General features: G+C 44.6%; 2 protein-coding genes across 3 annotated transcripts in view; one reads left to right on the top strand and one right to left on the bottom strand.

Moving 5' to 3' along the window:
* The first annotated feature begins 460 nt into the window (after nt 1-460).
* Nucleotides 461-25345, top strand: part of LOC311032296 (tetraspanin-8-like) — a 34048-nt gene continuing 9163 nt past the window's right edge. The window contains exons 1-9 of one of the 2 annotated variants that reach the window (XM_084038970.1): nt 461-663; nt 1426-1491; nt 1902-2015; nt 2123-2197; nt 2321-2419; nt 3489-3575; nt 4228-4287; nt 4485-4568; nt 4683-6199. In XM_084038970.1, coding sequence (XP_083895096.1) covers nt 583-663; nt 1426-1491; nt 1902-2015; nt 2123-2197; nt 2321-2419; nt 3489-3575; nt 4228-4287; nt 4485-4568; nt 4683-4787 — 771 coding nt within the window. In that variant the 5' untranslated portion in view covers nt 461-582 and the 3' untranslated portion in view covers nt 4788-6199. Of the gene's footprint in view, nt 664-1425; nt 1492-1901; nt 2016-2122; nt 2198-2320; nt 2420-3488; nt 3576-4227; nt 4288-4484; nt 4569-4682; nt 6200-25345 lie in introns of those variants that run through there. The other variant, XM_084038969.1, reaches the window with a different exon arrangement.
* LOC311032179 (tetraspanin-8-like) lies at nt 7053-16490 on the bottom strand. The gene is made up of 8 exons (XM_084038817.1): nt 16330-16490; nt 13147-13212; nt 12512-12628; nt 12352-12420; nt 12119-12214; nt 11900-11989; nt 11751-11822; nt 7053-7405 (listed from the first exon to the last, which is right to left on the bottom strand). The coding sequence occupies exons 1-8, from the start codon at nt 16387-16389 to the stop codon at nt 7274-7276; spliced, it is 702 nt and encodes a 233-aa protein (XP_083894943.1). The 5' UTR covers nt 16390-16490; the 3' UTR covers nt 7053-7273.

Consider the following 25345-nt stretch of genomic DNA (forward strand, 5'->3'; position numbering starts at 1 on the left):
CTTTCACTGTCTCTCTAAAAATACCAGATGAATCATGGCTTGAGTCGTACAATATGATTAAAATAGTAAGTTTGAATTATGAAAAATGAAGTAGGAGACTGTATAAACAATGTCATTCATATTAAGGGCTGTAAGTGGTCACTAAGCAATTTATTTAGTCAAGTATTTGACTTGTTAACATTTCCCTAACTAGTAAAACTGTGGAACAGCATTTGAAACTATATTCCACCAGTGACCCAAATACATAACATGATAAACATCCAAATAAACTTGGTCTATTCTGGTAGATAAAGAGGGCTGTATGTCAGTAGCTCGTTATAATGTTATAAAGGACACACCCACTGCACTTATCATTCCCGAACGAGTCCCTTTAATCGTCGCTGAACCTGCGCGCATATCCAGCTCGACTCCGATATTTCCGACTGCACGTGAACGCGGCACAGACCCCCCTCGCCCAGGACATCACAGTGACGTCCTGTGCGGAATAGATAGATGCCGTTACAATTCTAATCATAGGTCCCGCACCCTTAATATTTTCTTTATGTGAAAGGGCGCTTTAACGCCTGGCAGAGACGCAGCAGCATGCAGCGGAGCGCAGTGGTCGTGGTGGCGGACAAAACGAGCCTGAAAAGGCCGTTTATTTTTGCCAACGCTGTGCATATGGTAGGTAGCCTGCAATCCACCGCTTTTGAATGTAATACAAGCCAAGAGGCCTATTGATTACCTTTTTTTTTTACAGGTGTGTCTCTGATTAAATGTGTGATGCGCTCGCTGTTACTTTGATTATCAGCCAGCCTATAATTAAGACTATGCTAAGTGCTATATGTGTCGGTCGGTATACAAAACATGCTGCAGGGAATCGCCTCCATCAGAATCAGCATGCAGCATGAAATGTGGAAATACTCCTGTGATGCATTTGAAGAAAAAAATATTTCAAAATGTCATGTTATAGCAAAGAAAATAAAACGAGAGAAAAAAATCACTGGTAGCCTATACAAAAATAAAATAAAATAAAAAACACGCCATAGTGGTGGTTATTTGCATTTATTAAATTAGTGCAAATTATTATAATCATCTCATCACCCCCTTTCCCCCAAATCATATCTGTAATTTCCTAATAATGATATTGCGTACAATTCATTCATGTTTCTCAGCTGTGAGTCTAGAATCATGTGCAGATCCATCTGTATTTTGCTGTGACATTACTGTTATGTAAAGGTATTATCTTAGACTAATCCTGGATAGCTGTGCTACTGCCTACCATTAACACTGACATGAACTATAAAAACATGGGAAAACATTAAAACGGTTCGATGATGCCTTCAATGGCCCACAAAACAACATTTGACAAGTGAAATACTTTTACATGTTTCATGTCTTCTTCGCTTGCAAACTTAATAACTGTTTATGCTTCTTTCTCCAAAGGCACTGTGCTTCTTCATGTTGACGATGACAGTAGCATGGCATAGAGACCTCATACTAACGGGCAAAGTAAGACTTCAGATGTTCTTCTGAGCAGATATAAGATATAATTCCCATCTTGTCAGGTTTTTTTCATGAGCAAAGGAGTTGCTGGGATGGCAAAAGACGATTGAGGGATTGTTGTTATTATTTATGCATGGGTTTTTTTCTTGTTATATCTGGAAGACTTGAGTTCAATCATTAATGTTGGTGAGCATCTGCCAGTTCCAGTCCCAAGTGTCCTTGAGCAAGACAGTGAATTATCATCAGGTGCTGTCGATGACACTGACCTTTGACCTGTTATTTTGAATAGTCATGCTTTCTTGGAAACACATCTGTGACAACACAAATAATATTAACATGCACGCGATATTAATTGTTGGTCAGAACGTTTGCCAGTCAATGCATGCCTTTGACGCCAATGTTATTTTTCTCCTCAGCTGGTGTCCAGTGTTTCTGTAGCGATAATGTACGTGGTAGAGATCGGCTGCCTGCTGCTCTCAGTGCTTGGTGTAGTTGGAGCCTGTAAAGGAAAGCGATGGTGTTTGATTCTGGTAAAGCCTTGCTTTATGTGTTCGTACTAACACTGTGTGCATGCGTTATTGTAAGAATACATGTGTGTATACATGTGTTTAAAGGTAGTTTTTGCTTACTCTTACAGTACGCAACTGGGATGGCAGCCGCCAGTCAAACCATAATTATTAGAACAGCACTAAGTTACCAAGACGTTTATGAGGTATAGTAGTTCACTGTCCGGCTTTTACGAGCAAATTCTCCTTTGTACATTGACTGTAATCCTGTGGCATTAAAAAGCAACTTAAACCAGGCTACAGTATGCTTTGATCTCTCCCCCCCTCAGAAACGCGTGGCCCGCGAGGAGTCAAAGTTGCTTTCCATGATGCCACTAAGTGGAAGCAACAAAGCCAACAGGACCCTGCTGTACAGTATTCAAAAAGAAGTAAGGAGCTTTTTTCTTCTTCTTTTTTTACTTGATTTTCATTGGTCTGAGGTTTATAAAAATAATAAAAATAAAAATAAAGCTACTTCTAAAGAAGATTTTTGTCCACTGCACAACCATCTAGCTTGTAGTATATTTAAAAATAATGAATCCACACTAATATAAGTCTTATTTCTGACAATATGATTGTTTTCTTTCTTCTATTTGTGGGCTCCAAGTTTTGGAATAAGAGTTCCCATATTGCATTGGAGCATGTAAACAGGAAGTATAATGTTGCCATGGAGTCAGTTAGCTAACTAGCTGTGGGCTACAACTGTAGTCCCGATTATTACCAGCCAATTTATCCACATTTCATTAAATTGGCACCTTTAAAAAGTACGCCGAATTAGCCATGAGTAGTCCCCGTGTGTAGTGAACCCATGAATTTACAGAAAAACAGTCACTGGATTCCTTTGATACTGGAGAAAACTTGAAAACGTGATATGTCTCAGGCAAGTTCTGGAGCGTCTTTCTCCAGAGTTTTAAGCTGATTTATGGGCCGTGTAGCCGTGAGGGTCAACGGATATAATGATATACTCATGCTGTGTTCAGTCTTAGTGAATCAAAAACAAATATGCGCATCATTTCTGAGTGCTTATGACTCCTGGAAACCCGACTTGTTGTGTGCTAACCGCGGACTAGCGCTAGCTAGCTTAGGGATAACTTTGAGGCATTTTGTTAGCCATCTGAGCCAGGAAGATAAACTAACTCCTGCGTCACTGTTGGACGGAAAGCTGTCGGAATACCGAACCAATAGGAGGATCAAATGCTAAAATGAATCGAAGAAGAAGGGCACAGACATCCAAATCACACACACGCATCACACAAGTGGCGATCAAACCGTGTACGTAGCCACACTAACTTTATATAAGCTAGCCTTTAGGGGGCGTGGCCAGACAAGCAGTTTTCTCTTAAAGAGGTATGCACTTGATTTACAGACTGTTTTAATGGGCAACACATCTTGTTCTGGTGTATTTGTTTTGATTAACTTCCTACTTGGCCTGTGCATGTGTGTGTTTATCACCTCCAGTTTGAGTGCTGCGGTCTCATTGAAGGCTATAAAGACTGGGGCTCTTCCATTCCTGCCTCCTGTAACTGTCACTATCCAGGAAAATGCGTGAGTACCTCCTATTATAGAAGCAGAATATATACGACGACTCATTAGGATGTCTGGCCCTGCAGGCACACATGGTTTCACTTGACTGGTCGGGGCACAGCCATTGACGAAAAACTGACCCTTGAGCATCACACGGGACTCTGTGCGTCTATTTTTATCGAAAGCTCGCTGACAGCACTTTTCTGAAAAGTATTTTATTTGTTGCTACTGACACTTAAAAGCAAAAAAAAAAGAGTATTGTGAGAGTGTGCAGCAAAATAGCAGGAACAGCCTTAAATGACCTTGCCAACCTGCACGAGGTCAGGCCCTTGAAAAAGGCCCCAGTCAATTCTGGCCAATACCAGTTCACATTTCTTCCATCAGGCCACAGATGCATCTTACCAAGATGCAAGACAAACAGAGTTTTGAGGTACCTTATCTTGGGTCTTGTGTATGTGTTTGTACTGCATTAGAGCTGAAAACGAAAGAAATATCTAGGTTTCCTTATGAAAATAAACTGGCTTCATCTGATCTGTTATGCACATATCAATAATTCCGGTACTGTATGCAAAGCAAAAAGTGTAGCAACGGGAAACATCCACCTTTCATCAATATTTAGTGAAGCCCGTTTTTGTAATGTTGTCTAATGGGATTTTGTACTCCTCCTCCCCAGATTCGACTACGGGGCAGTGCCACTCTCGGGGCTCCAAAGAACCAATATGTTTATCAAGAGGTAAAAGATCTTTGCTCTTATTTTCTCTCTCAAATTCATTTGGAAATAAAGCAGTGGATCCCAACATTTCTTTGGCCGGTGACCCCGTCGCACAGAAGTGTGTAATTGTAGCCACAGTACACCAAGATCAGTTATTTCTTCATACAGAAAAACTACTACCTTAACAATAAACCTGCACCTTTTTTCCCTCCCTACAGCCTTGCCTACCAATTTACGTTTCTGAACTGAAGCTTGCATTCTCACTGGCTATGGCTGTACAGTTTGGAAGTGGAGTATTCTGGGTATGTTTTTTTTATTTATACACATTTATGTTATGTAGGACTTCACACAGCTTATTTATCTTAATGATCGCCTAATTGCCAGCATCCTTGTAACTGCTGGGCCTCCCTTCCCAGGTGATTTTACTCGTTATGAGCATCAAGCTGATGGGCCAGATCAGAAGGAAGCAGGAGTTCATGGCTCTTCTCCAATCAAACAGATATGTTCCCGGAGCCTTTTAATCACCTTGTATGTTTTGATACACACATAAAAATTATTATCAAGCACACCTTATTTGCATTTGCACATGTAAACACATTTTGCTGTATACAATAATCTGGCTTTTTTGTGCTATAGCAACATATGTTTTATTTTATTTTTTTCTTCTGTTAATGCATGTAACTGATATTGAAAAGTAATCTACATGCATTGAATCAATTTCAAATGACTGTTTTTGCCTTACTGCTGTAAAAACATTGCAATTTATTGAACACTTGTAAAATGTGCTGCTTGTCTTCAATAATCAGCACATTTTCAAATGCTTGTGTTTCTGATATTATGTTAAAAATGAATATATTACCAAGCATTAAGCAGCCATCTGTTCTTTTTTATTTTTATTTTTTATGTAGCTAGGGCAGATCCCAGCATTTTGTTATTTAGTAAGTGTTGTCATATCTGGATAATATTCAGATATTATTTATCTCCATTTCCTACATACCTGGATCCATCGCTGAGTCTTTGGAAAGATATTACAGATATTAATCTAATAGATATCTACTATACCTCAATTCAACGATTGGGTTTTTATTCAACACGTCTCGACTGGACCAACATCTTTTAAGCACACATACATTTAATATTCGTACTCGTCTTAGGCTCACTTATTGAATTTTCAGCATTAGGGCAACCAGTAATCTTTGAAAAATAATACTATTAATAACACTTATGTAGCACCTTTCTTCAAGAGTGTTTTACAAAAGTGCTTTGATTGAAATATAATCATTTATTTATTATCGAGCTATGTATTTTTCTTGGCTAAATAATCAGGTTGGACAACGGAATGAGGCCAGTTCCCGTTGGGACAACAGAATGTATGGATACCTTGTTATGCACAATGTATATTTAAGAAAACATCATCACTCCATTCAGTTGTTCTCAAAGCACATTTTAGTGGGCAAACGACGTCCGCTGCAGAAGAGATTCTGTTTGGTTGCACATTAAGTAGACATGCAGAAAAAAAATATTAAGCCTCCAAAATGTGATCTCACGGTTTGGAGATAAAATCCGGGCAAAGCCGCTGCAGACGGGCTGTGAGAGGCTCTCGTAGGAAAGAACGACGTCACCAATGTCCTCGCTGAGACTGTAATGTCCCAACCGATGCCACTCTCACCGAAGAAGCCTTTAAGCCACATCACTCCTAACATGACTTGCTGCATGAGCTGCCTGGAATGTCTCCCTGACGAGTATGCTGTCAAATGAAGGTCATCTGACACAGCTGATCCAATGTCTACCTGTGCACTTTAACCATTAACGCCTAATATACAGTAGGTTCTTGCAAAGGATGGTATTTTTATTTTTGTCATACACTGTTTTCTTATTTATGGAATGAACGTATGTAATATTTTGTAAATAGCAGGAATAAAATGTGATTCTTGTTCCTTTGATGTTTTTATTTGCGAAAAATCTTGTTGAATGCAAACCAGGAAGCAAACAAGGCACTGCAGTGGTTACATTTTTAGTCATGAGGTTAACACCTGATTGGGAGGCAGAGGGACACGGATAAGGGCTGGATCTTTCCCCTTTTTAATGCAGGGGAGAGGCAGCATGGCTAAAATCAAGACTTATAGGACTTTGGATTTGCTTCTTTGGTAATCAAACGCAGTTCATTATTTACATCCTCCCTGTTCCGTTTTCCTTCCTCCCTCTTCGGTCAAGCACCGAAACAGCTGATCCTTTCAATACTCCTGTTGTGCAACGCGGACATGTAGACAGAATGGAAAGTGGCAGTGCGCACTGCTCCAAATCGACTGTATAGCAGTATAATCGGGGGCACTGTAGTGGCAGGGACCAAAGGAACAAAGCACTGGCACCCACACATCAAGAGTCTTCTTGTTCATTGTGGGGAGGAAAAAAGCTAGAAGCAATCAGGGCCGTCTGTGAGCGCCGGTGCTTTGTTTCCTCTCTACCAATATGTACCAATGACATCCTATTACATGAAACTATATGATAGAACTTTGGAAGTGCTTCGGCAGCTTCTTTAATCAAAATGTAATTGAAAAACCCCCATAGAACAGTCACTTATTAAAGCTCTAGTACATCCATAATGTAAATAGTTCTGCAGTCATGTCTTCATCAGTGCTTTAAAAAAACAAATTTTCTTTAACCACCTCAGTTGAATTCGTGATTGTGTTTCCATATCTTACAATACGCCTCACTTCACTGCCTGGAAGGGCTTTCAGCGTTGATCAAATGTGCTACATTCCAATCTGATGACATTTAATGCTCTGATGACAGTGGAAGCAGATATACAGCGCTATCCCAGCTCTCAGAAGGGTGTTGGTCTCTCGACATGAGGGTCTGTGTGTAAACATCAGCCCACAGTTTCCCCCGTTGTAAAAAATGTCTACTCTATCTTTGGGGGTAAAAAATACATGTTTACATGTAAAAAACAAACACAAAAAATATATACCAACCCAAAAAAATAAAGGTAAAAGGCACTGAATCCCAATCAGGTGTACTCGGGTTCTGAGAGGGCTGTGTAGTTGCCTGCTTTTGCCTCTCGACTGTAGACAACCACGGGGGTATCTTCCTTCTTATTCAGCTGACACAAGATGGAAATACAAAACACCACCGATAATACCTAAAAACAGAGAAACAGACATTAGTTCCTTCCTGTTGTTTCAGCCGACGTTCTATACGTTGTTTTGATCGGAGCTGCAGCTTCACAACGAGACTGAAGGGGGCAGAAAAGTCCATGCAAAGGGAGGACACAGTAGGAACAGCACAGGTGTAAATAATCAAATTAACAATGGCTGGATTCTATGTAGCTTAGTCATCGTGGTGTTGTCATTAATGCTATTGGTAACATCTGTGCTTTCCCTGAGAGATTTATATATTCATTCCTCTCAGGTTTCATGTAAAAAAAAAAACATCAATAAGATGACCACCGATATATCATTGAATAATTCATACTGACACTTATATTATTTTGACATACATTATTCAGAGAATCTGTGAATTCAAATATTCAAAAGCTCCAGAAAAGCTACTTGAGATCAAGAATGAACTCTGAACCTCGACTTTGCCTTCTGGAAGACAAGTTCTTTAATAAATGGGACATTTGAACATCTACATTGTCATGACAACCATGCAGGCAAACTTAATATAATCGGTGACTCCAGAAAAGCTGAGGTTTTGTCAACAGCCGTGAATTATGGTGAATAACGGGGCTTTAAAGCCGAGGGCGAGAGGGGAAGAATGGAGGCTTTGTATCCGACGAACAGTTAGAGAAGAGAAATCCGGAGGCAGGTAGACGGGTACAATCATGGTAGACACATAGAGACAGACAGTACATACCCAGAATAAAGTGATTCCTAGCATTATGCCCCCGATTACATTAAATGCCATCTTCTCGTACTCAATTATGTCAATCATGTATGGGAGGCACGGCTGAAAGAGGAGAGCAGATCAATCAGTAGTTTTCAAGGCAAGGCAAGGCAAGGCAACTTTATTTGTATAGCACATTTCATACACAAGGCAGACTGAAAGTGCTTCACATCATAAAACAAAGTGAGAAGAAAAAAAATAGAAGAATTAAAAGAAAATAATAAAAAATTTAAAAATGCATTACAGAAAGAAAAGAGAATAAAAACATATTTGCAATAATTAAAAACAGTGCAGACATTAAAAGATTTAGCAGAAAGCTATGGTGAACAGAAAAGTTTTCAGTCTAGTTTTAAAAGTGGTCAGAGTTGGGGCAAGTCTTACATCTTCAGGAAGTTTATTCCAGCCATTTGTTGCATAGTGACTAAATGATGCTCTCCCGTGATTGTTGTTTACTCTGGGAATCACTAACAGATTGGTCTCAGAAGATCTTAGTGGTCTAGAAGTCTTATGTAGTGGGAGCATATCAGTGATATACTTCGGTCCTAGACCATGTAGTGATTTATATGTGAGCAGGAGGATTTTGAAATCAATCCTCTGACATACAGGGAGCCAATGTAAGGATTTAAGAATTGGTGTAATGTGCTCACATTTTTTGGTCTTTGTAAGAACTCTAGCAGCAGCGTTCTGAACAAGCTGTAGCTGCCTGACAGTTTTTTTCGGAAGACCTGCAAGGAGACCATTACAGTAGTCTAGCCTACTAGTAATAAAGGCATGTACAAGTTTTTCTAAGTCTTGAGCTGACATGAGCCCTCTAAGTCTTGCTACATTTTTTAGGTGATAGTAGGCTGATTTTGTTACTGATTTAACGTGACTGTCGAAATGTAAATCAGAATCCATAATAACCCCAAGATTTCTGGCTTTGTTTGAGGTTTTCAGGAACAGAGAGTGAAGGTGTTGAATTACTTTAAACCTTTCTTTTTTAGCACCAAAAACAATTATCTCAGTTTTGTCCTCATTTAGTTGTAGAAAGTTTTGGCACATCCAGTCTTTGACTTGCTCAATGCACTGGCACAGAAGATCTATGGGGCGATAGTCGTTTGGTGATAGTGCTACATAGATTTGGGTGTCATCGGCATAGCAATGGTGGTCAATGTTATTATTTTGCATGATTTGTCCTAGTGGGAGCATGTAGATGTTGAATAAAGTTGGCCCCAAGATTGAACCTTGGGGGACTCCACACGTTACATTGGTAGGTTCTGATACAAAGTCGCCAATGGAAACAAAATAGTTCCTATCTTGTAGATATGACTTGAACCAGTTTAAGACTGTGCCTGAGAGCCCCACCCAGTTTTCCAACCTGTCCAAGAGTATTGAGTGGTCGACAGTGTCAAATGCAGCACTGAGGTCTAATAGCATTAATATTGAAGTTTTGCCAGAGTCTGTGTTAAGACGGATGTAATTTACAACTTTAATAAGGGCCGTCTCGGTGCTATGAAAAGGTCGAAATCCTGACTGGAAGTTGTTGTGGCAGCCAGTTGAAGCCAGGAAGTGATTTAGTTGTTGGAGGACAACTTTCTCAATTATTTTACTTATGAAGGGTAGATTTGAAATTGGTCTGTAGTTGTTGATAATAGAGGCATCTAGGCTCCGCTTTTTTAGAAGAGGTTTAATGACTGCAGTTTTGAAGGCCTTTGGGAAATTGCCTGATTGAATGGAGTTATTAACTATTTGCAATACGTCTATTGATAGGCAGTCAAAAACATTCTTAAAAAAGTTGGTAGGTAAAGCATCAAGGCAGCAGGTGGATGATTTTAGATTTGTCATCGTTTCCACTAGAGTTTTAGAGTCTATGGCATTAAAGCTTGCCATCATTGCTGTGTTACTTTTGCCTGAACAGGGTGGTGATCCAACTTTTTTGTTTGAGATATTGATAGCGCATCTGATGCCTTCAATTTTATTAGTATAAAAGAATGCAAACTCATTGCATTTCTGCGTGGAGTGGAGTTTAGCTGGTATTTGTGTTGGGGGGTTGGTTAGTCTGTCAACAGTTGCAAATAGGGTTTTCGCCTTATTAGTGTTGTTGTTTATGATATTGGAGAAGTATGTTTCTCTCGCACTTTTTAAGACTAAATTGTAGGCCCAGAGGCTCTCCTTATAGATGTCATGGTGAATATGAAGTTTAGTACTCCGCCAGATTCGTTCAGCCTTCCTGCACTCTCTTCTCTGGGCTGTCACAACAGCAGCTTTTCTCCAGGGTGCCTTTTGCTTACCAGAAAGTGTTTTAACCGTAGCAGGTGCAATGACATCTATGACATTCAGAATTTTGGAATTAAAGATGTTTACAAGATCATCAGCATGACATGGGTTTAGAGGTGGTAACGAGGAAATGGCATTTTTAAAGAGTACATTGGCATGTTCATTGATGTACCGCTTTTTGACCTTATTTGATTCTGTTTGTGTGTCAGGAATGAAAGAAATATTAAAGAAAACACAGAAGTGATCAGACAATGAAGGATCAGTCACAAAAACATCAGAAACATGGAGACCTTTTGTGATAATCAGGTCCAGGGTGTGTCCCTTACAATGAGTAGCCTCTTTCACATGTTGAGAAAGGTCAAATGTGTCTAGAATATTAAAAAGTTCTTTTGCACCCTTGTCATTCAAATCATCAATATGAAAATTAAAGTCACCAGTTATCAAGAGTGCATTAAGGTCCCGACAACCACAGTTTGAAACGGAACATTTTTGTAGAAGGATTGTAAGTCTTACCCTGCCTTCGTATCATGTGTTTTCTAAATGCAACACACTGCAGCAGTGCAGGACTTGGCTGTCAAATTGCATGCTTTCTAATGTGATGCAATTCGTGACATTATCTGTTTCAGTTTCTGGTGGATGTCACAGGGGAAATTGTAAATGCTATATTATGGATTTTTTTTTTTTTTTTTGGCGATGAATGTACAGTCTGTTCCTTTTGATGCAGAACCGGCCTGTGGCAAAGACAGGAGGGGCGCCATCCATACCTCAGGGACGGGATTTTTTTAATTTTTTTATATAATACAAGTATTCTGAAAGGTTACAGATAGTTCATGCTGAACGAATGAGAGAGTGCAATAAGATACGATTAACAGCAGTACAAGATGTACAATTTAAAAAAAAAACCTCCCTCCGAGCCCCGGGAAGAAAATGATTATCTACTGCAGACCAACAGCATGCTTTAGAAGATTAACGTTTCCTCATTGAATAGCTAAAGTGTATCTGTTTTTTTTCCGCTTCTACAATAAATTCAATCCCAAAGACATACAGCTATGCAGTTTCTGTGTGAGTGCATGGACACTATGATTGGTCGTGGTGTTAATCTCATTTAAAATCTTGCCTATAGGGCATCAAATTGCTCTGCTTTGCTTTATTTTAGAGGCTGCATTCAATGTTAGGAGCAGCGGTCAATAGGAAATTCCAATGAGGAAGTCATTAATTTTGTGTTTTTTCTTGCATTGTTGTTGTAATGCAGATTTCACAGTGGCATCATTTGACACAGCAACAGACTGCATATCAACCTGTATAGAATTCAAACATTTTGAATGGTGGAATGGTGTCATTACCTGGTTATAAATCATGACGGGCTGGTCATCGAGCGCATGCGCAAACAGACTGCTGTCTCTAGGAGCTGGAACCTAGAAGACACGGACTAAATTATCATCCTGATGCAAAGGGCGAGTGTATTTACTGTTCTTTTACGTTTCACACTCACACACTTGATGGCCTTTTCGATGCACAGGCAGGATTTTGGGATGTCGTAGCCCCAATCCTTGTAGCCCTGATCCAGTCCACAACACTGCAACTGGGAAGGAAGAGGGAAGGGTTAAAGCCTTTCGCTGTTTTGTTTTAAGTTATCACTTTCCAAAGAACTGCTTCTCTTCTTCAATTTGAAATCATACACAAACTCACACACCCACACTAGGTTACCTACTTCCATCTGTACATCCTTGAAGCCTTCCATAGTAATCTCACTAGATTTAGTCAGTGGCAGCATGTGCAGGTATTCCTTCTTCAGCTCTTCCATGTCCTGCACAAAGAGACCAAGTAATTCATTCAGTTCTACTGAATCGTTTTTCAAATCTAACGTCATATAGTCCATTTTGTGCTGGATCTAAAAGAAATCCAAAGAAAGGACAACACATTTCAGAGTCAACTTTACAATACCTCTGGTCCAGCGGCCAGTGCCTGAATTACAACCATGAACAGAATGTCCAGTATCATTCCAACTGCAAACTGAGACACGCACAAACACACAGAAGTGAGTAATCAGATTCTGGGAAAAGACTGAATTACAACTAGAATTGTGTTTTCTTTCTTTACCCACCACGATAAGTGCCCACTGCTTCTCCTTGCAGGCACCATACAGACCAATGCTGGCCAAGACCAGCGATATGATGGAAATAATATACATGGCACAAACGCCTACGAGCCACTCCTCTATCTGTGGAGAGAAAACAGCAGACACCAGCTGAAAAAGCAGACTGCGGTTGACCTGTGGCAGCATGCATGATGTGCCGGAAGCTCCTGAGGTCAAACAGGGCGTTTCTACACCGACTGCAACTATGTGTCTAATAGTCTGGATGTAATGAGGCATTTTGGCTTTAGAAGAAACTTGTTGACTGTGTTAATCTCATGAACTGGAATAGTATACAAACCCACATGTCAACGTGGAGTCAAAGTTGGACATTAACCCTTTTTATCTAATGTTGCAATAAAAACTAAATCTTTGTCAGTGAAGAATGACAAGTCACCACTAAATCACTGTCTGCTATTACATGTGTGCATGTAAAAGGACCATAGCAGTGTTTTTACATGGTTTATTATGTATAATTTACTATTTTTTTTATTTTATATGTGGATATATGTACAGCAGACACATGGAACTATGTGTGTATGCTAAGGGGTGCTTGGAACAGGAGAAAATATATATATATGTATATAAACACATGCATATGTTACCTCTTCATCTTCGTGGATGTACCCATGGCTAAACAGAGTGAGTGCCAACAGCAGGGCACTGGCGATCTGCAAGGGCAGCAACAGGGCCAGAAATAGAGGTGTTTAGTTCAAGATAAATTAGACTAGTGGTTGTCATGCATGAAACTACAATCACTGCGGTTATGTCACACAACTCGGCATTAGCTGGAGCGGATAGGCGTAGCCATACACTCACCGGCCACTTAACGGCTTGTTAACGCAAATTTCTAATCAGCCAATCACATGGCAGCAACTCAATGCATTTAGGCATGTAGACATGGTCAAGACGATCTGCTGAAGTTCAAACCGAGCATCAGAATGGGGAAGAAATGTGATTTAAGTGACTTTGAATGTGGCACGGTTGTGCCAGACGGGCTGGTCTGAGTATTGCAGAAACTGCTGATCTACTGGGATTTTCACGCACAACCATCTCTAGGGTTTACAGAGAATGGTCCGAAAAAGAGAAAATATCCAGTGAGCGGCAGTTCTGTGGGCGCAAATGCCTTGTTGATGCCAGAGGTCAGAGGAGAATGGCCAGACTGGTTCGAGCTGATAGAAAGGCAACAGTAACTCAAATAACCACGCGTTACAACCGAGGTATGCAGAAGAGCATCTCTGAACGCACAACACGTCGAACCTTGAGGCGGATGGGCTACAGCAGCAGAAGACCACACCGGGTGCCACTCCTGTCAGCTAAGAACAGGAAACTGAGGCTACAATTCGCACAGGCTCACCAAAATTGGACAATAGAAGATTGGAAAAACGTTGCCTGGTCTGATGAGTCTTGATTTCTGCTGCGACATTCGGATGGTAGGGTCAGAATTTGGCGTCAACAACATGAAAGCATGGATCCATCCTGCCTTGTATCAACGGTTCAGGCTGGTGGTGGTGGTGTAATGATGTGGGGGATATTTTCTTGGCACACTTTGGGCCCATTAGCACCAATTGAGCATTGTGTCAACGCCACAGCCTACCTGAGTATTGTTGCTGACCATGTCCATCCCTTTATGACCACAGTGTACCCATCTTCTGATGGCTACTTCCAGCAGGATAACGCGCCATGTCATAAAGCGCGAATCATCTCAGACTGATTTCTTGAGCGTGACAATGAGTTCACTGTACTCAAATGGCCTCCACAGCAGTGGCGTGTTCAGGGAGTGGCCTAGGGTGGCACGGGCCACCCCTGAAATCTGATTGGCCACCCCAAGTGCCACCCAAATATTCACGGCACTGAATGTAAACTGGAAGCTTGTTTAGAGTTGCAGTTCCTTCTCAAACCTGAGAGGCAGCAGAGATGCGCTAAAGTAGTATGTAGCCTGCAAAAAAAAAGTCCAGAAGAAGAAGAAGTTTGAGCAAACCTACACGTGAAACAAACTGTCTATGGAAGCAACACGTTTCTGGAGCGTCGTCGAGAAAGATGTGAGAAACCTACATTTCACTACACTTACTGTGCCTGTAGTTAAAAGCTGTAACGGTAATAAGCTAAACGTTTATCCTGTCTTGTTTTATTTCTTTTTATTGTAATTGGCACAAGGCTGTCATCATCTCATCTCATTAGCAAACACTGTTTTGACTGTCAACGATGCTAAAGCTAACATTTAGCTATTCTGTACTGCGTAACATTGTTATGTTAGACCCGTGTAACATGTTAAGTTTTGCACAGTTTTGTTAAGTTCATATTTTGCCCAGAGTCTTCAGAAAGTGCATTGTCTTTTTTGTATGTACTGTTGAAGTTAGAATAAAGTATGGTAGTTTTCAATCACATTTGTATGTTGCCTTTTCCTGAATGTTGTGACTAGTAGGTCTGTTCTTGCTTGCAGTGTTAGTAAGTGAAGTAGATATGGGTTGTGGATACAAAAATGGTAAATTAATGCTATGCCGACACCTGGGTGTGGGTGTGCATACGTGAGTGTATATGTCTGCGCAGGCGCTCCTGCTCACACTTCATGCCACCCCTGCATATCTCAGTGCCCCACTGGTGCCACCCCTATCAAAAATGTCTGGACACGCCACTGCTCCACAGTCACCAGATCTCAATCCAATAGAGCACCTTTGGGATGTGGTGGAACGGGAGATTCGTCTTCATGGATGTGCAGCCGACAAATCTGCAGCAACTGTGTGATGCTATCATGTCAATATGGACCAAACTCTCTGAGGAATGTTTCCAGTACCTTGTTGAATCTATGCCACGAAGGATTAAGGCAGTTCTGAAGGCAAAAGGGGGTCCAACCCGGTACTAGCAAGGTGTACCTAATAAAGTGGCCGGTGAGTGTACTTCCAAATTCATTGTGTAGTCCCAAAGCAAAGTGACGTCTCCGAACCACTTGCTGCTGAGACAGCATGTAAAGAAAATTCAAATTGTGTTGTCAATCTGTTAAACAACGGGGAGACAACCGCCAGCCTGGCAGAGCAACAGTTAGGCAATTAGAAGATCTAGTACAAAAACCAGCCAAACCACAGGTTGCGCAATCCAGTCTTCAACTTCTGTGCAGTATAGAATGATGAGGAAGCTCACAAAACTTCCGTGGTTATTAATATTCCCGTGTACACTTTCAGATTTGCTATGTGTGTCTGTTAAAGTTGAGTTTTTAACCTTTGGTGTTACATAATCCAAGACTATCTTGAACAAATAGGCCAAACAAACAATCAATCAGCAGCTTAATCTGTGCTAATAATGCTGATAATAATGTTGTGCATGTTGTGAAAAAAATGATGGTTAGAACATTGCAATAAAGTGTAATTGGTTTACTGGAAGAACACCATCCCATAAGGCACATTCCTGATACACCATATCATTTAATGCCATTAAAAGAGGGTTTGCTATGTATTAGCTACTATGCTGCTGACTCATTAATAATAGGTTAGGTCATGTCCGGGAGAGAATTGTTTTGTTATTGACAACGTCCATTTTTTTTTTCTTTCATCCACTGGGCTTGACTTTCTCATCTGCTCTCGTTTACAGTGAATGTTGCAGCTTTTTAATAAATTTCACAGAAAAACAATTGAATGGAAATGATCGATTGCACCTTTAAGCATCCGATACAACAGCTGTTTTTATGATAAGTTCACGGATCATATCGCGGATCATCTCCAGAGCCTTCTAGTGCCTCTAGTTGTATTTGACCATCGACCAAGACAAAATAAATAAATAAATAAATAACTTACCACCTGCAAGCTTATCACGCTCATGTAACTCCGTTTCAAACAGACGTTCACTTTCCCCATTTTACCGTATTAAAAAGGAATGCGGCCACGGTTGAAAGTGTCCCTGGAACAGAAATCCACTTGCTAAATAGAGGAGAACTCAAAACAGACGTGTCTTCGCGCAAAGCAGCTCTGTGTTTGTGTGCATGGGAGTAAAGGAGGGGGGAACGCCCCATGTTGTGCTGGTGCAAGACACTCACCGTCGGGAGGGCGTGGATTTCGGAAAGGATGGTTCATATAATATTGTGGGACAGCACGTGTATATATTGGTATAAAAACTATTAATCAGCTAAAAATGTGTGTATACCCTAGTTCCTTATGTATGCTGAAGTTCCTTTTAAAAGACAACTTTTCTGTGAAAATATTAATTGATAAGTAAACATTTAGATCGTCCCATTCAAACATTAAATATGGGTGAGCTTTGAACAGTGGTGGGAAGTTAGCAGAAAAGCCATTTCAAGGTCATTAGGAGGTTAATGCATGTAACCGCATGGCCGCGTATGAGCGCCATGTCACACATTCTGCACCAGCTGGAGTGGACATGTACTTGCATTGCATTACAGGGGGAGGGGGTGATATTGTAAACGGCTTCTTCTGACTTAATTGTGTGTCGCAAGATAGAAAGGTTGCAAAAGAGTGAAGAGAAGAGAAATCACAGGAGGTTCAGCAAACCTGATCATGTTACCGGGGAAAGAGCTGCGTGAGAAAGAGAGACTGATCTGGGCATCACGTTTCAAATCAAATCAATCTTTATTTATGGAGCACTTGTCATACACCTGGTGCGCAGCACAAAGTGCTTTACACAAAGTGCTTTACATAAAGATAAAAACAATAAAGTAAACCCCTCCCACCCTCCACACACACACCCACACCCACACACACACACATACACATACACATACACATACACAAACACAATACCGGGAATAGGGAGACGAGGGGTATTCCATCAAACTCGCTAAGTGCAAAGCCGGGCTAATTTCGATAAGCCTCGCGAGAGTTGCGTTCCATCAACGTGACTTGAGGCACTCTCCGCTAAGTAACCATGGGAATTTATCCGACCAAACTAGCCTGCCCAGGGGCAGGCTAACCATCAGGCTTACTTTAGCGGGGGTTTCAGAGAAGTCCGTCTCTTTGGGAAACAACTGTACCAGCAGAAAGTTCCGCCAAGCCTAGCCCTCGTGATTTCGTCACGCGAAAGACCAAAAATTACCAAAATTACATATATCAAGTACAAACAGACTATATTTTCATCAAGCGTCTAAGAATACACGCTTGCTGTGCTGGAGCTTAAAGGACTCTATGAGAGTTTCACCTTAGGGGGGTTGGCGGATGCTTTTACTACTTCATAAATGTACCAAAATTACTCAAACCAAATAAACTTAATTCAACTGTTTGTATAAAGAGAGCGAGGGGAAACCAAATCAACACTTAATCACAATTTATTGCACTTGGGGAGAAAAAAGGGTTAATGTTCTTCAATCCTAATCCTAAATCCTAATTAAATCCTATCAAATCTAAATTTAGTTGGGCGCCCGAATTATTATTCTAATACAAAAATGTTCTGGCCAACGTTGCCGCGGTTACTGGAGAGGAGAGGCGGAGAAAACTGTTCGTCCGCCTGGAGAGAGAGCGAGTGCACCTTGTTGTTGACAGACGGTGAGGTGCTCGGCTGTAGAGAGTGGCTGACTGCTGCGGTGCCGGTGGAATCGGGAAGACGCTGCCCAGTCCAACGGATGCACAGTCTGCCCCTGCAGACTGCGACACACTGCGTATGGCGATGGGTGTCCTCTCTGGTTCCGTGGGTGAGCTAGCTTAAACGCTACCTCGCTCGGGGTATCTCCGCAGGCAGCCGGGCTGAGAACACGCAATCGCCTCTCGACGCGTGTTCGCTCTTCCTCCGCAGGCAGCCGGGCTGAGAACACACGATCGCCTCTCGACGCGTGTTCGCTCTTCCTCCGCAGGCAGCCGGGCTGAGAACACGCGATCGCCTCTCGACGCGTGTTCGCTCTTCCTCGGTAACGACACTTCCACGTCGTTTGCCAAGGTAGAGGTACTTACAACAACTTCTACCACTTAAGCCACACTCGATCTGTCTTCGTAACAGCTTAATTCCTCCACTGCACGAACATGCTCAAAAACAACTGTCTAACTCACCGCGCGCGTTCTTATATTCATACACTTAACAGTCACATGACATGGTACGTAAACACAATAAAAAAAAAAACCTCAAACCCTCCGGGAAACAAACTAGAACTTATTTATACAAACAACATTACAGGCAGACAATGAAGTATGGGAAATTATAATAAACGAACTTCCACATATGAAAAACATGCCCTCTTTTATGGAATCCCACCCAAATTGCAGACCCTTCAGCACAGCCGCTGTGAGCCAATGAGCCAGCGAGCTCGGGGGAGTGCCTGATCCACTATCATGACTGGGGTTCCCGGTTCCAGGTTGCCTCTTTCTGTGAGCCACTTGCGGCGGCCTTGCAGTGATGGGAGGTACTCGGTGGTGAACCTCTTCCAAAATTGGTCGGCTAAGGCCTGACTATACCTCCATTGTCTCCTGCCGATGATCTCGGTGGAGGCGGAGGCATAGACCGCAAGGGGGAGGGCCGCGTCTCGCCGCCCCATCAGAAGGCTGTTTGGTGTTATAGGGTCGAGATCGGCTATGTCACTGCTGACGTACCCCAGTGGCTTGGAGTTCAGTATCGCCTCAATTTCCACCAGCACGGTGTTGAAGACCTCTGCTTTAGGGACCTGAGCTCCGAGTGCAGCGCGGAGGGCAGACTTCACGGACCTAACTTCTCTCTCCCAGGCCCCACCGAAGTGGGGTGCGTTTGGAGGGTTGTAGGAGAAAGTGACCTGTTGACTGGCCAGCTCTTTCTTCAACTCCTCACTCATTTGGTTGTAGCTCTTGATGAGCTCAGCTTCTCCTCCACGGAAATTTGTCCCGTCATCAGACCAGAGGGTGTGGGGTCGCCCTCTCCTTCCAGTGAATCGACGAAATGACTGGAGGAAGCTGTCTGCTGTCATTTCGGCCAGCACCTCAAGATGGACGGCTCTCGTGGTGAGGCATTTGAAGATAATTCCCCATCTTTTTGCAGTTCCTCTCCCAACTTCTGCCCTGACGGGGAATGGCCCGAAGCAGTCCATGCCCGTGTTGTAGAAGGGCGCTTCTTGGAGGCGGAGGCGGCAGGGTGGAAGGTCAGCCATTCGTGGCATGATGGGCTGAGCTCTTAGCTTCTGGCAGACTGTACATGACCGTTGGTATGATCGTACAGCCTCCCGTCCGCGAAGAATCCAAAACCTCCTCCTAAGCTCAGCAAAGAGCCGCTCCGCTCCAGGGTGATATAGCTTGGTGTCATAGTGGCGGATCACCAGGTGTTTGCTGTCCTCTGTGAGGCCCTGAGCCCGTCGCAGGCGGCCTCCGACACGTAGGATGCCCTTATCGTCTAGCTCGGGGGCCAGTAGCCTCAGCTTGCTGTCTCGTGGTAGCTCTACCTTCCGTTTGAGACATGCCATCTCGACTGAGAAAACCTCCCGCTGCACCCTCTGCAGCAACATGATCTCAGCGGCGGCATAGTTGTCCGCGCTAAGGGGGGTCGCGTCTCCCAGGTCGGGGTTCCTATGGCGGAAGGTCCGTTCTTGGAGCTCCTCTAGGGTCTGGCAGTCTTCAACCTTTGGATCGTCTGTCTGGAGGTCTTGGAGTCCTGTGAGTCCGCAGAAGATGGACTTCTTTAGTTCCGCCTCCACCTCTGCAGTATCCAGGTTTGGGGGAGGAGGCCACTCTGTTTCTGGCTCACGGAGGAAATTGGATCCTCGGTGGTAGAGGTTGGGACGGGCCAATTGCTTGAGGGTCGCACCTCTGGTGATCACGTCTGCCGGGTTGACATCGGTTGCTACGTATCGCCAGCAGCTGGTTCCCACAAGCTCTTGGATCTCCGTCACCCGAGTCCCCACAAAGACTTTATATTTACACGAGGTCGACTGGATCCACTGGATGACGGTTGTGGAGTCAGACCACATCCAAACCTCGTACAGTGGCAGGTGGAGCTCCTCCTTCAGCATCTTCCCCATTTGGGCTCCACTTAGAGCAGCACAGAGCTCCAGTCTGGGGATCGATTGCTGCCTTTTGGGCGCGACTCTTGAGCGCCCGAGGATGAAGGAGACGTGAACTGTACCATCGGGTTCTTCCGCGCGCAGGTACGCCACTGCACCATACGCCATCTCGGACGCGTCACAGAACACGTGAAGGGAGATCTTGCTGCTGGTCAGACTCACACTCGGGGGAAAGTAGCTCCTGGGGAACTCGATCTGTTGGAGGGTGGGGAGCTCTTCCTCCCATTCCTTCCACTTCGCCCCGAGCAACTCAGGCAGAGGGTCATCCCATCCCTTCTTCTCTGTCCAAAGCTCTCTGACCAGAACCTTGGTGCGGGTCGTGTAGGGGTTGATGTGACCCAACGGGTCATATTGACTCGCCAGTGTACTGTAGATCGATCTCATGGTGATGTAGTGACGAGGCTCGATCTTCTTGTGCCGGTAGCACAGGGTGTCGGATCTGAAGCACCAGAGGAGACCCAGCGTCATCTCCTGGGCGTTGTCACTGGACTGGGAGACCCAGGTCTCGCTACTGTCGGACTTCGCTTCCTCTGGGAGGTCCTGGATGACCTCAGGGTCATTACTGGCCCACTGGCGGGCATCAAAGCCAGCGGTGGCCAGGAAGGTGCGCAAATCATGCACCAGCTTGCGTGCCTCTTCTGCAGTCTCCACGCTGTGGAGGCAGTTGTCCACATAGAAGCTGTGGTGGACAACATCGGAGACTCCTGGGGGGGCGGTGCCGCCGTCGACGTGACGCTGCAGGGCATAGGTAGCGCAACATGGGCTGCAAGTCGTCCCGAAGGGCAGCACCTCCCATTGATAGATGGACAGTTCTGAGTCGTCCGGGTTTGTTCTCCGCAGGAACCTCACGAGTGGTTTGTCTTCGTCGAGCAGACAGACCTGATGAAACATGCGCTTTATATCACCACTGATCGCGGTCTTCTGCCTTCGGAAGCGCACCATGACACCGAGGAGAGGAGGGGTCAGAGTAGGGCCGGGCAGGAGGTGGAGGTTCAGGTTTTGCTGGCGCACTTGGAAGCTGCAATTAAAAACCACCCTATTCTTTCCATTGTGCTTGACGTTGTCGTGGGGAAGGTACCATGACTCAGCACTCCTTTCCGCCTCCGCAGGCTCCTGACCAGTCCCGACTCAATGAGTTTGTGCATCTCCTCAGCATAGGCGGTAGCTGTCTCGGGGTCTTTGCTGAGTCTTCTTTCTGTGCTAAGCAGGCACGGCATCACTACGCCCGGAGGAACCTTGAAGATCGGCATGGGCTCTCTTCTCAAGAGCGGTGTGGCGTATCTAAGGACACCGCGCACGCAGACACGCTTGGTCTTCGCTTGGAGAAGATCCATAGCACTCTTGTCTTCCTTGGAGCGAGTGTGCATCTTCTCGTTCTTGTATGGAGTGACGTCCATCTGCCATAATTTCTGGACGTTCTCCAGCAGTGCCCCGTCTTCATGTCCGGCTCCTATGTAGAGGCAGTGGGTCTGACGGGTGTTCCCATTTCTCAGATGGATAGGGCCCTGGAGGGTCCAGCCCAACGGGGTCTGCAGTGCGACAGGACATCCGGGTGGACCCTGAATGATGTGCTTGTGTTACGCCCCGTTGCCGGGGAAAAGATAATGTAAAAAAGGTGGAAAAACTACACGAGCACGACACGTTAGCAGCCAGTGTGTATTCTCATCAGTCAGCCATACTGCTTCTTCGACAACACGGAAAACAGGCATCAACAATCGATCACCGTGCAGCACATTCGCCACAGACTTGATAAAGAAAATAAAAACAATTGAAGTTCCAAAAATATAACTTATGCAAGTGAATTTTGATAAAAGGTAAATAAAATGTTGTAAACAAAATGTGATATAAAATAAACTATTTTTATCTGTAAGTGCTGTTACTGTCTCTGTTGTCGTCTTCCATACCTGCCAGGCAAAAGCAGTTGAACACCGAATAGATGATCAATCATCATTTTAACCTTTTTAACTCAAGACACATGAAAACAATGAATTCTTCTTCTTCTTTAACTCACTCTTTGTAATGAATTGCTATATTAACATATGAAAATCATGAACTATCTTATTAATCAAGTCTTTCCATGAATTACTATTATTTTCATTGCTTATATCCTGTTTTAAACAACATTCAACATTATAATCATGACACAGTCCTTTTAACCACATTTTACCATGAATTATTATTATTAGCCATAAGCTCTTCTTTTAAACTCAGCTTTTTATCATGTTCAGTATTATACCCGATATTATAACCATAACACTTGGGTAGAGTAAGATGCACGTTATCAGAGCCGAGCAGGAGGGTTGGCTTCACCTCCTTTGCAGAGTCGATCCCCAGGTTGCAGAGATGAGGGTACCTCTTCATCAGGAACTCCATGGGGTAGCCGTACCTGGAGAGGCACAACTCAGCAGCTGTAAACACGTGGCACACTTTGTAGGCTTCCTTTGGCCGTCCGGCCGGTGTGATGGTAAGGGCCACACTCTCTCCACTGATGGTCGTGCGCCCTGGTTGGATGGTGAGGAGATCCATCTTCTCTGCTTGACCCCTGAGTCCTAGCGCTATGGCAGCCTCGCGCATCAGCAGCATGCGCTCTGAGCCATCGTCGATAACCGCGTAGGTCTCCAGAGTCCTTTCGCGGTGCCGCAGTACCACTGGCACCATTTTCAACAGCACGCGGGGATTGCTACCCCTCACAGGGCCCACGTAGTAGGTGCGGATCCCTTCTGGTGGCTCACCTTGGGCTTCCACAACATCAGGTTTAGCTTTGTATTCCCTGGTGTTGAGGTCGTGAAGGGCCGTGAGCAGGGTCTTCCCGCATCCAGTCTGTCTGCAGGGTCCCTTCAGTGTGCAGTCCTTCGCTAGGTGCTCACGGGCGCATCTCCAGCACTGTTTATTGTCTAGTATCCACTGTTTCTTCTCCTCCGTAGTCTTCTCTTTGAATACGGGACAGTGGTCTAGCCAGTGGGTCTGAGTACAGCACTGGCACGGGGGTGGAGGTCTCTTCTCTCCTTTCTTTGAGAGGCCGCCCCGTTTACCTTTCGGGATCTCTCGTTGCTCCCTTGCTGGGGTTTCAGGGATGGTCGTCAGTACCCGTGTGGACCCGGAACAAGAACGGGTGACAGGCGAACCCCCAATAGGCTGCGAGGAGCAGGTGTGGGACGGTCCCCTGTCTGGGCTGGTGCCGGACGATCCCCCGCCGGGACTGGTGACGGACAGGCCGCCGACTGAAGACCACTGGAGAGTGTCGACCGGGCCGCCGACTGAAGACCACTGGAGAGTGTCGACCGGGCCGCCGACTGAAGACCACTGGAGAGTGTCGACCGGGCCGCCGACTGAAGGCCAATGGCAGGTGTCGACCGGGCCGCCGACTGAAGGCCAATGGCAGGTGTCGACCGGGCCGCCGACTGAAGGCCAATGGCAGGTGTCGACCGGGCCGCCGACTGAAGGCCAATGGCAGGTGTCGACCGGGCCGCCGACTGAAGGCCAATGGCAGGTGTCGACCGGACCGCCGACTGAAGACCACTGGCAGGTGTCGACCGGACCGCCGACTGAAGACCACTGGCAGGTGTCGACCGGGCCGCCGACTGAAGGCCAGTGACCGAGGCGTGGGCTGGTTGCTTGGCTGTGACCGAGGCGTGGGCTGGTTGCTTGAACGGGTGGGCCTCCGCTGGAACTGGTGACGGACGGCCCCCCGTCAGAACCGATGTGAGCAGCATCGGGGAGGCTCGCTTCCTCGTGCCGCACCTCCTCCTTGAGGCCGGCAACCGACGAGCCAACTGCCGGTTAGCCAGCTGGATGCTCCTTGGCCCTCCCAGGGCCAGACGAGTACCCCTAAACGGGTTCGGGCAGGAGCTGGGAAGCGATGCGGTGGCTGAGACATGATCTGGTGGCATGGCTGTGACTGTTGCCTGGGCTGCTAGCATGGTTGTAGCTGAGACATGGGCTGGTGGCTTAGCTGCGGCTTCAAAAAAAAGTTTGCTGGCAGCAACTTGGCGAGCCCTGCTAGCAGGATTAGTCATGAAGTCCACATACCATTCCATGACTCTTAGCCCATTGACTGCTGGGTCCTCTTTTGGTTGGATCATTCTGTCAGGTTCAGGCTAGGAAGCAGGAGGTGAGGACCCAAATGCAGTTAAAAAGGTTTTATTTAAATCATTAACTAAAACCAAAACCAAAACCTAAGACAAAAAAACAATTTATCAAACGAAGGAGACCACAGGGGCAAAAACACCAGTCAAAGAAACACTTACGAAACAGGAACCAAAACACAAAAGGACACGGGAGGCAGAAACGAATAAATCCATGGACAAGACGTGGGGCAGCAGACAGAGTGACAGACAGCGACATCGACAATGATCCAACAATGAGACAGGGGAAACACACAGACTATATACACACAGGGAGGCAGGGAGCTGACGAGGGACAGGTGAAACACACCAGGGCAGGCATGGTAATCAACACGAGAGGGAGGGGGAGTCAAGACAGCGGAAACAACAAGGACCAGGAAGTACGAGACAGGGAATCACAAGGGCAAAATTACAAAATAAAACAGGAAATCAAAATCAAGAAAACACAGATCAAAACAAACACAGATCATGACACAGGGGTGCGATAGCGCTCATCCCAGCATCTCCCTAGCACCTTTTGGCTGAGCTGGTCCACCGCCTCTCTAAGTGCACTGCCGTAGGAGCGGATGGAAGGTGCTCCCTTTACGGCGTCCTCCATCCGGTCATCATTCCAGCGCATCAGCCCTTCCAGAAGATACGCCTGGAAATGCGCATCACTGGCACTGGTTCCTGAAGGTGAAATACACAAAGAGGCATGTCACATTTGTAAAAGATATTTACTACATA

This window comes from Eutrigla gurnardus, assembly GCF_963514095.1.
Source record: "Eutrigla gurnardus genome assembly, chromosome: 21".
Lineage (NCBI taxonomy): Eukaryota > Metazoa > Chordata > Actinopteri > Perciformes > Triglidae > Eutrigla > Eutrigla gurnardus.

What these genes read in the sequence shown, in the direction of transcription:
- LOC311032179 (XM_084038817.1), bottom strand. Translation starts at nt 16,389, where the DNA reads ATGGGGAAAGTGAACGTCTGTTTGAAACGGAGTTACATGAGCGTGATA. An exon ending in AGCAGTGGGCACTTATCGTG is followed by an intron (nt 12,421 to 12,511) that starts GTGGGTAAAGAA and finishes TGCGTGTCTCAG; the next exon opens with TTTGCAGTTGGAATGATACT. An exon ending in TCAAGGATGTACAGATGGAA is followed by an intron (nt 11,990 to 12,118) that starts GTAGGTAACCTA and finishes CTTCCTTCCCAG; the next exon opens with TTGCAGTGTTGTGGACTGGA.